This window comes from Drosophila eugracilis, unplaced genomic scaffold, assembly GCF_018153835.1.
Source record: "Drosophila eugracilis isolate 14026-0451.02 unplaced genomic scaffold, ASM1815383v1 contig_1765, whole genome shotgun sequence".
NCBI lineage: Eukaryota > Metazoa > Arthropoda > Insecta > Diptera > Drosophilidae > Drosophila > Drosophila eugracilis.
In genome coordinates, this window is record NW_024572605.1 from 1152566 (window position 1) to 1167879 (window position 15314).

Genomic DNA, 15314 nt, shown 5'->3' on the forward strand with positions numbered 1-15314 from the left:
TGAGCGCTTTTTTCAATTAAAAAAGAACAGTTTCATTTCACATTCGTTTCGATAAATATTCCCAACAAGACGATTCGTGTAGTAGGTCCCCACAAAACTGGTCACTCATCATGCAGTCTAAGCGTTCAGCAGGGCAAACTTTGTTCATATCTATGTAGAGTAATGTATACATTATATACAAATATACATGTTGAAAACAGCGAGAAAATAAATCGAGAATAACATTTTAAACTAATTTAAAAACAATCTAAAGAACCTGGTGTTCGAAATAAAAGTGACGAAAGTGATAAACCAAGAATCTCAAAGTCGAACACCAATTAAAAGAACTTTTTAAACGTACATATAGAAAAATATCCATATGTATGAAATAATAATAATTAGAAGCCTGTGTTGTTAAGTGTTTTAACTTAAAATCTTATTCGCCGGCTGCATGTAAATGTATGTAAGATTTTAGGTTTCCCAACCTAAGAAAAAAATGTTCGGCTAGTAATTAAAGACCAAATCTCCCAAGTTAACATGTACATATGTATATATTTAAACTTGTATCTCCTATAGTTTCTGTGCCGACCCTTGCTTTGAATTGTCCTTACACGGTGTATCGAAAATCGGATTGTAGAAAAACCGACTGATTTAACATTGTAATGCCAAAAGTCCGGCCCGGTTAAGATTTCAGTATGTACTTCGGTATAAGAGTATGTAATGTGCATGCATGTGTGGATAGTACACGGAAATGAAAAGACAAATAATACTCTCAAGTCCGCTAATGTAAGAACGCGATCGTTCTGTTACTATATAGGTGACCAATAGGTAAGAGCCTTCAAAAAATTACGACTTTGTATTCCATCAAGGGGATGACCAAATTTACACCTGTATGTATGTATATACATATGTACGTATGTAGGGGTGCTGCAGATAAGTGTCAACAGTCAAGAATTTATCCATGCCAAGTAAATAGCGATCCCTAATATTCATAAAATAGAGATGTTCGGTCTACCTACCCACCTTCTCCCAGTCTCTAATGGATACCGAGTATTACAACGCCCCTCTCCCCGAAGATTTGTTAACTGCTTTTATGACCTTTGCTAGCGATGGGAAAAACCGGGTTTGTACTATAAAACCCATCTATCTTCATATCGTTAGAAAATCATTTGTTATCCTGGTTATTATAATCAAAGTTATATGAAAACAATCTAGTTCACAGCATTCTAAAGCAACTTTTTTTCCCCAGGGATAAGTCAGAAGAAAATATGGAAGAGTCGAATCCCAATTACGATGTTAACCAAAGATTACAAAAGCCGGAGAGTTGGCCAAACGCTAATGAATATCATCCCTCGATGATGTTTCCGGAGGACCCAAGACGGTACTTCCACAATGCTCCAACCGAGCCCCAGCCTCAGCCTCAGCCTCATCCTTCCATTCCCATACCAACACCGATACCAATCGATGGAGCCGTAGAAATACCCGCTAAAATGCCACAATACTGCCCCGACATCAGCCAGCCAGTGGATCCCGACCGGATCATAAATCCTCTGGCTGAAGTGTCTAAAAACACAGTACCTTATGGCCACAAACGAAAGAATTCTGCGGCAGAAGATCAGGCGGCGAACAAGAAGATCAGTCTGGCGGCCGCGGAGGAGAAGAAAAACAGTCACCTGCGGAAAAACATACGCGACGTGATGAATGAGAACAACCTAGATACAACTACGCTGGCGGCCCAGCGTGAGGAATCGGAACGCTTGGCTCGTGTTGCTGGTCAACAAAAGTCAATGCGAGAGATCCAAAAGCAGGTGGTCCACAAGCAGTTCTTCCGCATCCTCCAGCTAGACGAGAGTGAGGGCATCGAGAGCTGTGCTATTGCCAATCCCACCGAGCACCACCCGCCCGTTGACTTTCCAGAGGAAGACATCGCCTCAGACACGTTCGACGAGTCGAACAGCAGCGGTTTGAGCGGCGGAAGCATTGATGATGTGCTGCACAAGGAGGCCAGTGTGCAGCAACCTAGCGAGGTGGTCACAATCGACGACAGCTCCGACGACGACTGTATCCTCCTGTCCGAGGAGGAAGAGGAGGATGACGAGGACCTGAACGAGTCGGACGACGCCACTAACAGCGGGATGCACGTTAAAGATCTTTACAATGTTCCCGACGAAAACGGTCAGGTTGTGGTCAACATGGCGCATCCGGAAGGGGAGGAGACTCTGTACCTGGCTCCGCAGATAGCCAAGGTGATAAAGCCGCACCAGATAGGCGGCGTGCGCTTTCTGTATGACAACATCATTGAATCCACACGGAGGTACAACAAATCGAGCGGTTTTGGCTGCATTCTGGCCCACTCCATGGGCCTGGGCAAGACGTTGCAGGTTGTTTCCTTCTGTGATATTTTTCTGAGACATACATCGGCGAAGACCGTGTTGTGTGTGATGCCCATTAACACACTGCAGAACTGGCTGAGCGAGTTCAACATGTGGGTGCCGCGCTACTCAACAGATAGCAATGTGCGAGCCCGAAACTTCGATATTTACGTCCTCAACGATCAGCAAAAGACGTTGACGGCGCGGGCTAAAGTGATCCTCAATTGGGTACACGATGGAGGCGTGCTTCTGATCGGCTACGAACTGTTTCGCCTTCTGGCCCTCAAGCTGGTAAAGACGCGCAAGCGAAAGGGCAGCATCATTCGACCAGATGGCATGGACTCTAGCAGCGATCTCATGAACCTAGTGTATGAGGCCTTGGTAAAGCCAGGGCCTGACTTGGTGATCTGCGACGAAGGGCACCGTATCAAGAATTCGCACGCTGGCATCTCGCTGGCCCTGAAGCAGATAAGGACGCGGCGTCGCATTGTACTCACTGGTTACCCCTTGCAGAATAACCTGCTTGAGTACTGGTGCATGGTGGACTTCGTGCGACCAAACTACCTGGGCACCCGCACGGAATTTTGTAATATGTTCGAGCGGCCTATTCAAAATGGTCAATGCGTGGACTCCACTCCGGATGACATCAAGCTTATGCGCTACAGGGCACACGTGCTGCACTCTCTTTTACTGGGGTTCGTCCAGAGGCGATCGCATACAGTACTGCAGCTCACACTGCCCCAGAAGTACGAGTACGTCATCCTGGCTAAAATGACCGCCTTTCAGCGCAAGCTTTATGACACCTTTATGACCGATGTGGTGCGCACGAAAGCCTTCCCCAACCCTCTAAAAGCCTTTGCCGTGTGCTGCAAAATCTGGAACCACCCAGATGTTCTGTACAATTTTCTGAAAAAATGTGAGACTGATTTAGATTTAGAAATCGACGAGGAGGTATCCAAGGGCGCTCCCACCCCAACAGTAGAGCCCAGTCCAGATCCTTCCCAGAGTGTGGCTTCTCCTCTCGAGAAGAAAATCAATGGATCTGGAGAACCGGCCAATAGTATCGACACATTAGCCAAAGCCGAGAATCAAACTTTATTTAATATTCCCACATCATCGGATTTGAATGCAAAATATTTAAATAAGAGGTATGGTATATGCTAAAAATATATTTTAATATTGGACTTCATATGGATATTTTTTTCTTTGCAGCCCTAGTTTCTACGATGAAAAGCCGGAGCCACTCAACTATGGAACTTTCGGTAGTGAGGGTAAAAACAACTACTGGATGGATTCCAGCATTCTTCCCAAGCCGGGATGTGTAGAAGTCATTAAGCAAACGGACACGAACATGTCGAGCAATTTTGAAAGTATTACGGGGTCCTCGGAAATCGTCGATCTTGACACAAACGAAATAAAAACGGTCGAAACGACAATACAAACGCCGTGTTCCAATAATCAAATAGAAAATGAGTGCAATCCTAGCAAACCAAGTGAATGGAATGCCACGGGCATAAAAAACGTTAGTGGAGTAGCTGCCGAGCCATTTAAAAAGTTGCTGAAGAGTAAGCGAAACGACGAATTCTCATGTTCGTGGGCTGTTGATATAATGAAGAACTATGTGTCAGGCCTAATATCGAATTCGCCCAAAATGGAGATTTTCTTTTGCATCCTGAAGGAGAGCCTGCATTTAGGAGACCGTATTCTTTTGTTTAGCCAAAGCCTTTTAACCTTAAATTTACTCGAAGTCTATCTCAAATCTAGTTATGTTCCTGGTAGTAATCAACTTTGGTCTAAAAATAGTTCATATTTTCGTAAGTATGCATATCAAGCGTCTTGTAGTGCTTTTAACCATGTAGTTCGGTTTCAGGTTTGGATGGTTCAACTTCCTCGCAGGAAAGGGAAAGGCTAGTCAATGAATTTAATGCAAATAGTAATGTTAAACTTTTTCTAATATCAACAAGAGCCGGCTCGCTGGGTATAAACCTCACTGGAGCCAACCGCGTTATAATATTCGATGCTAGTTGGAACCCCTGTCACGATACACAAGCTGTATATAGGATTTATAGGTGACAGTTCCCAGATTAAATTTTTAACCAAGATATTAACTTTAGATAACTCTCCGATTTCCAGATATGGTCAGACAAAGCCGTGTTTCGTGTACAGAATCGTAATGGATAGATGCCTCGAGAAGAAGATTTATGATAGGCAAATTAAAAAGCAAGGAATGTCCGATCGAATTGTCGATGAATGCAATCCCGAGGCACATCTTTCAATGAAGGATATTACCAATCTCTGCCACGACTATGATTCCGATGAAGAAACAGTCGAGGAGGTAAATAAAACAGTTGACGATTCGAGTAAACCAAGCTCGCCGTCTGAGGAGGCCAGTAAGCCAGCAAGTGACCAAATTAAAAAAGAAGACGATCAAAATATGTCCTTAGAGGAGCAAAATAAATCAAATGAACATAAAACCTCACTTGACGAACAAACTGAGTCTAAATCACTTAACGGCGCCTCCCAATCGCCAATTAAGAAGGAAAAGGATGATGGTCCGGAATGTGTTGTTCACGCCGACTCAATTATAAACACAATTCTGGAATTGCATAGACACTGTGTGACAAAGGAACCGTTCTTGCATGAAAGTTTGTTGGTCGATCAAAAGGATAGAAAATTGTCGCAAGCGGAAAAACGGCAAGCTCATCGAAGCTACGAGCTGGAAAAGAAAGCTGCCGTCAATCAGAGGTGTGCTTATGCGCCTGCGAAAATGCACTATAAGATCGTTAACAACGATGGAACTGTAATTACTAAACCGATAAACCAGGTAGGTAGATTATGAATATAATTAATCAAATATTCTAAAAATTTGTATTTTCACTCTTATAGCAAATGAAAACTAATACGTCGTCTTCAAGTGGCGCACGATCGACTAGATGGATACCGGCTGACGTTTGGCAGCGTCAGGGGATGACTGCACAAGAAATGACCCTACCTCTTGGTAAATTATAATTAACTAAATATCAACTCTGATCATTTGCTAACAAATATACATTTTAGATGTTGTCATTCCAACAAATTCAGCCGACAAAGCCAATATAATTTTAAAGGCTGGTCAGCGAGTTATGGTTCTAAAGTCGGCAAAAGGAATATACATGCAGCTGGATAGCGGGAAAATTATAGCAATAAGGACTACGGCAAAAACAGAACCCGAAAAGACAAACAAGGACGATGTGATAGACATAACTTCCGATTGTGACACCGATACCGTAAAGCCCCAAACGCCAGAAGAAGGTAAGCATAACAAAATTGAATTGAATTGAAGTAGATAATATTTATGTGAATATCTTTTTAGATGTAAAAGATCTGACTGCTGATGACGAACCTCATGTAGTTAAAAATAAAGAATGCACACCAGCAACCAATAGCCGGCTAGAAATATCTACAAAGGATCGAAAATGCACGGAAAATATGCAACATTTTAAGCCGCAAACACAACCAAATACTACTTTATCCACACCTTCAAATCAGCATCAGATGCCTTGTGACTTAAACTACGCACAGCAGTCGCAACCACAACAACATCAACAGCCGCAGCAGCAACAGCATCAGCATCAACAGCCGCAGCAGCAACTACCACAACAACAAACGTCACAACAAGCACCTCCGCAGGCGTACAAACATCAGAATCACCTGCCGTCTGCCGGAGAAGGTTACAACAATGCCAATAGTATTCAGGCCAATGCGCCACTCCCACAGCATCCAGGAACTCCAAGCAGCGAGGCGGTGCCTTCGGCGGATAGTTCGTACTTTCAGCCCAAACCCTTCCAGCACTCATATCCCCCGCAATACTACGATTACTATGACAATAAGCACAAGGCCGCACCGCCAGCTTCCGGTTACCACATCAATAACTACACCTCATACAGCAATCTGAACTTCGCACCGTACCATTCCAATCTGCATCCTCCAGCGAGTTACATCGGTGCCCCGTCGTCTTATGTGAACTCGAATGTTTTCCCCCGGCAGCATTGGAGTTCGGTTGTAAGCTCACCAGCATCGAACGAGCCCATTCGACAGCCATCGTACATTGGTAGTACTTATCCCATCAACGAGTGGTCGTCGCAATAGCGAGTGTAAATAGACTATGGTCCAATATCTCCGTGTCCAGTTCAGGGCAAAGCCAGTTTAACGAGCTCAAATATACTCAGACTAACTTTTAACTAATTACTTTATTGTTTTGTTTCGCATTCGGTTTCTAGCGAAGCATTACTGTATAGAAGGTTATGATTGTTTATTTTACATTCTTGAATGTACTCACAAAATTCTGCCGACCCCAAGTTACAGACGCCTAAGAAGTAACCTGTTCAAACGAATCATTATAATTATATTAGATAAATAATGAGATCATATAAGTGATCACTAAACCATAAACAATGCTTCCTATAATAATTAAATTTCGATTTTACCAATGACTTGTGGCTTGCAAACTTTATTCTTTTCCAAGCAATAATTAGTTACTTTGTCGTTCAGGTGTTACCTTGACTGGACAAAACGAGCTCGGCCTTTATTCCTTACCATTATTTTCCTCTAATTTATTTATCTTACCATAGTGAATTCTTTTTAAACGCATAATTACGATAAGTTATTAGTTTTCATTATGAAAATCACAAACGAAAACTAAACAAATATTCATAGTTTGTGACATACTATTTAAGCAATCGTTCTACCCAATTGTATTTAAACTAGATGCCCACGAATAGAAAAACTCATACGAAATAACATTCGGAAATCAGTCTCTTTTTGTTAAGGGTAGCAATGCCCCAATAAAGGAAACTAAAACAAACATTGACATTAGTCTAGATAATAGCACATTCGAAATAATAAACAAGCTTTGATTAAACAATGTTAGATCTAAGCAATAAAGAGAAAGTATTAAACCGGACGCGCTCGCTTTTGTTCATAAAATTGTCTGATTGAGTTGTTAAATTGACGTAATATATATTTATTTACAGCACACATTTTTATACAATCATACTCAATACAATAACATATAAAATGTGCGCATCTATGATCTGCGAATAGAACCGTTCAGAGGTAAGTAGGGGGAATACGTGGGGTACATCGCATTAGCTGGAGTGCCTCGCTGCAGCACGCAGGCATCCTGGTACTGAGATTGCATATTCATCATCTGCATCGGAATCTGCGAGTTGGGGTATTCGCTCCCCGAGCTGTAGCTTCCAGTGGGCGGGGACTGTTGCGGCGACATTCGGTAGCTGTTGATGGCCCCATAGGGAGCCATCAAATTCGGAGTGAGGTGTACATTTGCGGTCCGGTTATTTCCGCTTCCCATAGGTGTCGAGGTGTGCTGAACCGGGGCCGAGGGGGTGTTGCGGGTGTTCCGGCTCGTGTTCTGCGCCGACGTGATGGGCGGGATGTTCATGTTGCCGGGATAGTACTTGTACTGCAAAGGAGTCACTTGCGCCTGCAGCATGTTTGGCGGCGTGGAAATGTTCCTGTTCTGCATCAGCAGATGTGGCGGCGGTGTCATCGAGTTCGGCGGAAGGGGATGGTGAGGTGAGGGGGCCAGGTTCACCTGCGCTCCTGGTGATGTGTTGCACGGCTGGCTCTCCAAGCAGTTGGTAAGCTGTTGCAATTTGGTCAGACTGCACAGATTTCCAGCCAAAGAAGCTGTTGCACCGGTGCTATTAGCTGCGGTAATTGAATCCTGCCCCGCCTGTCGCTGGTCATTGTTGCCCGCCGATGGTGGACCACCCAGCGAACTAGACACCGGCACCCGCGGCGTATTCTCGGCAGTCGGCATATTGTTTTGCAAGTAGAAATTGTTAACCGCACACGCCGAAGAGGGTTGCTCGATACGCTGGTGGGTGTTGGCCAGCGAGTGCACGGAACTATTGAGTGACATCCGCTGCTGGATCACCGCTGGCATGCCAACAATGTCGTAGTTCGAAGGATTCGAGGAGAAGTTCTGACTGATTTGTGGAATGGGCACGTAATCGATGGGCTGCATATTTTGCTGGTGTCCATGCTGCGAAAACTGCAGGTTGTGCAAGGAGTCGTGATGCGACTTGGAAATGTTTGTCGTTGCTCCACCCTGGGGAATCTGATGATGAGTATTGGTTGTGGTTGTCGCTGGCGCTGCGTTTTTTGCGTCACGTTGCTGGGCATTTCCGCTGCGGATTTGCTTGGGGGTGGTGGCTCTATGAGAAGGTGTCGGTGAACTAACTGCGATATCCGCCTAAAAAATTAAAGAAACATTAATTATTACATAAAAGAAATATAGGAGATGAATTACCTGGGTGTTCAATTTTCTGCTTTGATGCTGGTGCTGCGGATTGTTTAAAAGATTGATGTTCGCCGAACCTTCCGGGGCCAGATTCATATTCAGGTTACTCTGCTGCTGCATATGGGAGTTCTGGATGGACATGTGCATGGGCGTGGTGACTGGTTGGTTCTGCATGGAACAGTCAGAAAACTGCCTGTGGGGTGGATGCATGTGAACATTTGACCCCGCTGCAATTTCCTGGGAACCGTGGGCGATAGCGGTGCCAATGTTGGCTGGCGAGTCCATGTTTATTTGCGCACTGATTCCGCAATCATAGTGCTGCATAGCCGAGTTAGTCGAGGACTCCGTGTTGTACACCATATTCGGATTGACGTCGGATTGGCCACCGCCCCCTTGAAGATTGGCATGCTGGGCGGCGGCGTGAATATTGGGATGTCCAATCTTATTAAGCTTTCCCTCGCGCGAAATGACCGAAGTTGAATTGACGCCATGCTCGACTTTTTGCTTTGCAGAGACACTTCCAGTCTGCGAATTCACTGCATTAGGCATCAGAATAGTCGAGTCAGCAGGGTTGGGGTTAGTCTGTCGTGGTACTGGATTCTGGACATTGGCCAGGGACTTCATTTGTTGCGCCTGCTTCTGTTGAGAAGCGCATTTTTGATTGTAGATTGCCGCCTGGTTGTTGGACGCGTACTCGTTGCAGTGCTGGACATGTGCATCCTCGCGGGCATTGCTGACCACATTGACACTGGACAACACCTTGGTCTGCTCCTCCTTCTTGCCACTATTCTTGCGTTCCACCTTGTGCTTCTCCTTGGTCTGTTGCATCTGGTGATGGTGGTGTTGCATGGCCAGGTTGGCGGACTGATAAAGGTTTTGCGTAAAGTTGTGCGTGTAGGCCATTGTCGTGGCTAGGTCTTTATGGAACTGCTTCTGTCCTTTTTGTGATGCAGCGTCTAAGTGCGAAAGATTATAGCCGTAGTACTCCCACTGCCAGTACTGCGAAGTGTGATAGTTAGGCATTTGATTGATCTGAAACTGGGAGGGAATGGAGTTCTGCAACTGGGCATGTTCGTTGCCCTTCAGTAGGTTCTTGTCACGAATGGGAATGGGAGCCGAGGGCGCCCTTACATTCGTCTTTTCCTCCTCCTTGACTTGCACCAGTTGTTGGTCTGATTTAATAACCTCCTTTTCGGGTGCAGCTTTCACTTTGCTGGGATCGAATTTCTTTTCGCCGCTGTTGATTTCCGGCTTTACAACTGGTACCTCCGGTACAGATTTTTTAATCGCCTTCTCTTTTATGTCGGAATTTTCCTTGACCATCGGATGTTCTACTTTTTCCGGGGCGGGCTGTACCGTCTGTGGAACTGGTTGCTCAACAAGGGATGGAACCTCAGTACGGTTTGATGGTGGATTGGACACAGAGTTTTCGACTCTTTTCACCCTTTCCACTTCTGGTAACTTTTGTTGAATCTCACTAGGTTGTGCGGGCGTGACTTCCTTAGCTTCGGGCAGTGGCTTTTGAAAGGGCACCGCTGGCGGAATGGGTGCTGAGTCAGGCGAAAACTTTAAATAGTTCACGTCCAACTCTAGTTTCTTATCATTCTCGGAATTTGTAAATTTTTCCGTATCAACAACAGGAGGAGCATTTACCTGCTGCAAAACGGGCGCTGCATCATGTTCCGGTTTTTCGGGAGTCTGCGGCTTAGGCTTGGGATCAGGCACTTCAATGGGTTTAACCTCCTTTATGATAGCATCGTTTGGACTTTCTTTCGGATCAAGGCTATTCACTGTTGCCTTATCCAGAGCTTTATACTTCACATCATCAGAGTTGTAGGACGTTACATCGGAAAACAAAGTTTTCTTCGTTTTCTTAGCCACTGCATCCAAAACTTGGTCGCTCACACTGTTGGCTTCGCCCTCGTTCTTTGCCGATTCTTGGTTTTTCTCTGCAGTTTCAGTTTTCGGCACCCTAACTAGCTCCTTAGGGGTTTCCTTGGCTGGACTGATAGACGCAGCTTTGACAGGCTCTGATGGATTAGTGCCATTGAACTGCGATTCCTCAGAGCGTTTTCCATTGGACTGCTTACCTCGCAGTTTGGGTACAATGTTGACCGGTTTGTCGACATGCTCCTTTTCCGAAACATTCTTGCAGATCTCCTTGACAGCAGTTTCCTCCAATTTGGGGCCATAATCGGGTTCCAAAATTTCAGATTGGCTTTTAACCGGAAGACTCTCGTCGGCTAAAGTCGCATTGTTTTCAAGCGGCCGGTCGAAATGCTTTCTTTTGTTGGTGTGGGGGATTAGGTCGTTGCGTTTGGCCAGCCTTTGAGCTCTTTTCGTCAACTGCTCCGAAAGTTCCTTAGAAGATTTGCAATCCGATGAGTCGGACAGCTCGCCAAGGGACTGGTCCTCAAGTGCAGGCTGTGTTGCAGACATCTTGCATTTTTTGGCCTCATTCGGAGCTGATTTTAAGAACTCTTCTGGGCATGCACGTTTTCGCTGGATTTCTCTCTCGTCAACAAATTTTTCGGAGCTGGGCCCCCGATTCTTTCTTTCGGGACTTTCTCGACTCGAATTCGGGGCACTAGAAACACTTTGCTTTGAGCTTATTTTGTTGTCTTCAGAAATTTCCTTAAAATCACATTTTTTCTCAATTTGGTTGTTTAAATATTCCCGATTGGAAATTGGCTTGATTATGTTGGGTAATTTCGACACCGATAGTAATGGACTCCATCTCAAGCAGTCTGCTTCTATGATTATTCGAGTTTTGCTGTTAGCCATTTTGTTATGGTGAGCCACAACTTTCTTCCAGTCGATTTTCACATTAATCTGATATCTTATGTCGCCATCGTTTTTTCTTAGCTTAATAAAGTTTAATAATTCAAAGGCCAAGGCAATGTCAGAAATAGCAAGACCCGTCTTAATGGCTATATCCTTAAAGGTTATTTTGGTGTGGTTGCGATACTTGTACAAGTACTCCAACACAACTGATTTCCAGTATGAAAAGTAAGAAAGACGTCCGAGGTCAGATAGAGGTTTTTCCGGAGTGCCCAACTGTCCCTCCTCACGACTCAGCAGATAACTGAAATCAATAAGAAACCGTCCATATCCTTGCCTCTGGTATTGCGGCATCGTCAGGATGCAGGACACGTTGTACTTTTGAGTACAGTGCTTTTCCTTTGAGAAGTAACCAACCAGATGGCATCCGCTTTGATCATTCTTAGTCAAAATATAAAATAGAAAAGGTTCCACGTCGTAATATAACGTTTTGTGGTCCAAAAAGAATTTGGCCAACAGGCACAAATTTTGGCAATATATCTTGTTAACGTTGCCATCCACCTCGAATACCGATATGTTTCCTTGTCTGAATATTTCAGTACCCGGCGGCTGCTTCCAAATGCACTTGTTTTGATGCCTATCCAGTACCGAACGACTCTTCGTGTATTTAAGGCAGAATTCGCACAAAAACAATTTCAATAGCCTGGCGTACTCTTGAGGAAAGGGACTGGAGTACCAAGTTTCAATGTCCCATTTTCCAATTTGAATCGACTTGGGACTCTGGGTGTTCTGTCCGGGTTTTAGGTTTATATCATTAACCTTCTCGATGTGGTTGTTGGACATTTGAACTACGGCCTTGTGGAGAACCTCTTGATATAATTCCACATCTGTGGCAGTAACACCAGGCGGTAGTGGCTGATTCTCGAAGGGATTGGCACGTTTTGTTTCCCCAGGCACATCTTCGTCGTTATTTGTTTCTGGTTTTCCATCAGTCTCACTGTGGGTTTCTCTGCTCCGTTCTATCTCCTCCAACAATTGAACTTTCATAACTGTTTCCTCTGTTAAATACGGAATGTCATCCTCGCACTTTTCGTACGACTTGCCCGCTTCGAGGGGCATACTTTTCATGGGAACAATCTTCTTCTTCTGTCCATTTGCGGTCTGTCTTCTAATAGACATACCGCTAATGGATGTGGAACTTTTATCTGGAGTGGACGAAGCTACTGGAGCGGTCTTTTGCGTTCGACTCGTAGCCGGGGAAGTGCTAAACGTGCTTCCAACTTGCTTGGTGTAACCAATGCTTTTGGTGTTATTTTTTGATTTTACAAATATGTCAATGGGATTTTTTGCCACAGCAGCGAAGCCCCAGTTCTCACTAGCCACCTCATTGTTGTGCGGAGAGCCTAGAATGTCGTCGGTGTTAAGTTTAGCGCAACTCTGCTTTTCATTCTCGAAGATCTTTCCTTTTAGTGTGCTGCGATCGGTGTCGTAGTCCTCCTCGTCGTTCTCGTCATCGCACTCGGAACTGTCGCTGGAACTCTCGCTGGAATCCGAATCTGAGCTCGATGAAGTACACGAATCCGAGGATGTACTCTCGTCCTGATCGTTGTCATCGCCGTTCCTGTTTCTGTCGTCATCCTCATCGTCATCATCTTCACTTTCGCTAGATGAGCTCGTGGAGGACAGATCAGAAAAGGTTCGCTTTCGCGTTTCCTGGCTAGCCAAGTAACCTCCCTGTAATATTTGCGACCTTTTCTGCTTGCCAGGAAACTCAAACTGATCCTCACTGTGGTTGAGTTTTCTAGAGTTCAGGCTGGTAGGCATTTTTCTCCTTTGTCCATTGCCATCATTGTAAACACAAAGCTTTGAGGTCGAAGGACTCTCGATGTTTCCCTCCTTTTTGATAGTTTGCCGTCTGTTCGAGCCGTACTTATCAGAGGGGGTTATTCTAAAATAAGAAGTTTTTATTTATATATATTATTTCGTTGAGTTTAAATGTATTTGAAAGTACCTCTCATTGCTAATCTCCATTTTGATTCTGGTATTATCCTTTTTAACCAACTTTGGATTATCTAAGCTTTGCTTTGAACATGTTTTGCACCTAAAAAGAGATTGCAACTTTTATAAAGCTTTAGTTGTGCGAACCTTGCAGTCTCACCTGTATGGATGCTTGGGCTTCTTGTCTGGAATTGTGTCAAGGCACGTTAAGTGAAAGTGGTCCTTGCACACAAAGCACTGCAGCAGGCATGGCCCCCTGTTACGCATCTTACAAACAGCGCAATCTGCGCAGTTTTGGCAGTCCCAGTTCGTGCCCTTGGTGACGAGCATGTAGAGCAGAACGTAGGATTGTGACTTGCACCTGCCGGCGATATTCGCGCAAGTGGTGTGCAGGGAGATCCCGCACTGTTTGCAGGAGCTTAATGGTTCTGGTATTCCATTGAGGTTCTTCTGCGAGTTGCCCGAGCAGTGCGTACAGCTCTCCTCCCCTTTTATGACCACATCGGAAGCAGGGGCGCATTTCCGCGGTGTAGTCAAAGATTTACCCTTTTTATATAACTTTCCCTCTTGGATCAGAAAGCCGGCATCCACGGCTTTTTTGATGGATGCCTTAATGACGGCCTTGAAGTCCACATTTGGTGAAAGATCGATACAGTTGAACTTTTGAATGTAGTTCTCAATACTCTTAATGGTGGATCCCTCGCATTCACCGAGATCGTGAACTGCCTTTGCCACTAGCTTGTACAGATTGGTGTTCTTGTCAACCTTGATGCGACGCTTGGCCATAGGCGCCTTGTAGGAGTGCAGCCCCTTATTATAAACCTTGATTACAGCTCCCGATTCAACGGCCTTTTCCAGTTTTTCGGCCACAATGTCCTCGTGGAACTTGTGATGGGTACCAATTGCTTGGCAAATTCTCTGCACTGATGGCCTTTGCTTCTGGGACCTGATCTTCGAAATAGCTTCAAGGATCCATTGCTTCCAGGTGTCCATGTTTATATCGTGAGCCGATTCCCTCATCATGGCTTACTGAAATGTATGGCAAATTGATCAAGGTAATGTAAAGAACTTTACTTATTTTTTTTTGAGTTATTTTTTTATGAAATATGATTATCACTAAAATAATATTTGCAACTTTTAAAAAGGAAGATTGCATCTGTTGGATGCAGAGTATCTTTTTATCTCCAAAAGCATTTTATTTTTGTAAAAAAAAAATGTCGTACGCTCTTGGTAATTCGCTTGAATGGCAATGTGAAATTGCACTCCGGCACACGGAGTCTTTCCATTTTACACATGTAAATGCGGAGAAATACTCGATTTTCAACCAGAGTTCGATTCAAGCAATCCGAGTAGGCCCCCAAAACTGTCCCATTTTATAGGTAAGTATATGTTCACTTTACAAAACTATTCTACAGCATACACACATATTCGGATACATATGCAAGCCAGTACGCTGGTATGTACATACGTTTATTACTTATATTGCGGCAAAAGTAAGCTCGAATATATTACGAACTGCGAATATAACTAAACACCGCGTTAGGGTTTATCCACGGACGCATCTGTAGACATTTAATATCTTAGAAACAATAACAAATATTAATTTTGCAATGAAGTTTGATCGCTACTGAGTATTAGAAGGCTTTATTAAGGCCCTATCTACACTTTCCCACAACAAAAACGCGACTATACCAAATGCCGAATTGGTACATTTGAGAACAGCGGAATGGAACAACAACGCTGCCACGCTAAAACAAAATGAATATATGTATTTTTATTTTTTTTTTATTAACGGTTTATTATTTTTTATTTTTAATTAAGAAATTTGATTACCAGAATAAAGTTTTTTAATTAAGTTTTTATCAGATCAGCTGATTAGA

At 44.1% G+C, this 15314-nt stretch overlaps 2 protein-coding genes across 4 annotated transcripts; one reads left to right on the forward strand and one right to left on the reverse strand.

The window, feature by feature from the left end:
* Positions 1-124: 124 nt before the first annotated feature.
* Positions 125-7293, forward strand: LOC108107303 (helicase ARIP4). Of its 3 annotated transcripts, XM_017214768.1 has the most exons (9): positions 166-438; positions 556-807; positions 1229-3499; positions 3564-4165; positions 4222-4420; positions 4485-5175; positions 5238-5349; positions 5409-5642; positions 5704-7293. In XM_017214768.1, the coding sequence occupies exons 3-9, from the start codon at positions 1248-1250 to the stop codon at positions 6477-6479; spliced, it is 4866 nt and encodes a 1621-aa protein (XP_017070257.1). In that variant the 5' UTR covers positions 166-438; positions 556-807; positions 1229-1247; the 3' UTR covers positions 6480-7293. The 3 variants fall into 3 exon arrangements, with proteins under 3 accessions (XP_017070258.1, XP_017070257.1, XP_017070256.1); XM_017214769.1 differs by lacking the exons at positions 166-438; positions 556-807 and adding an exon at positions 125-159; XM_017214767.1 differs by lacking the exon at positions 556-807.
* A 31-nt stretch (positions 7294-7324) lies between these two features.
* Positions 7325-15104, reverse strand: LOC108107302 (histone acetyltransferase KAT6A). Its single transcript, XM_017214766.1, has 5 exons — positions 14903-15104; positions 13595-14463; positions 13448-13537; positions 8665-13384; positions 7325-8607 (listed from the first exon to the last, which is right to left on the reverse strand). Exons 2-5 carry the CDS (start codon positions 14455-14457, stop codon positions 7417-7419), a joined length of 6864 nt encoding a protein of 2287 aa, XP_017070255.1. The 5' UTR covers positions 14458-14463; positions 14903-15104; the 3' UTR covers positions 7325-7416.
* Positions 15105-15314: the final 210 nt, after the last annotated feature.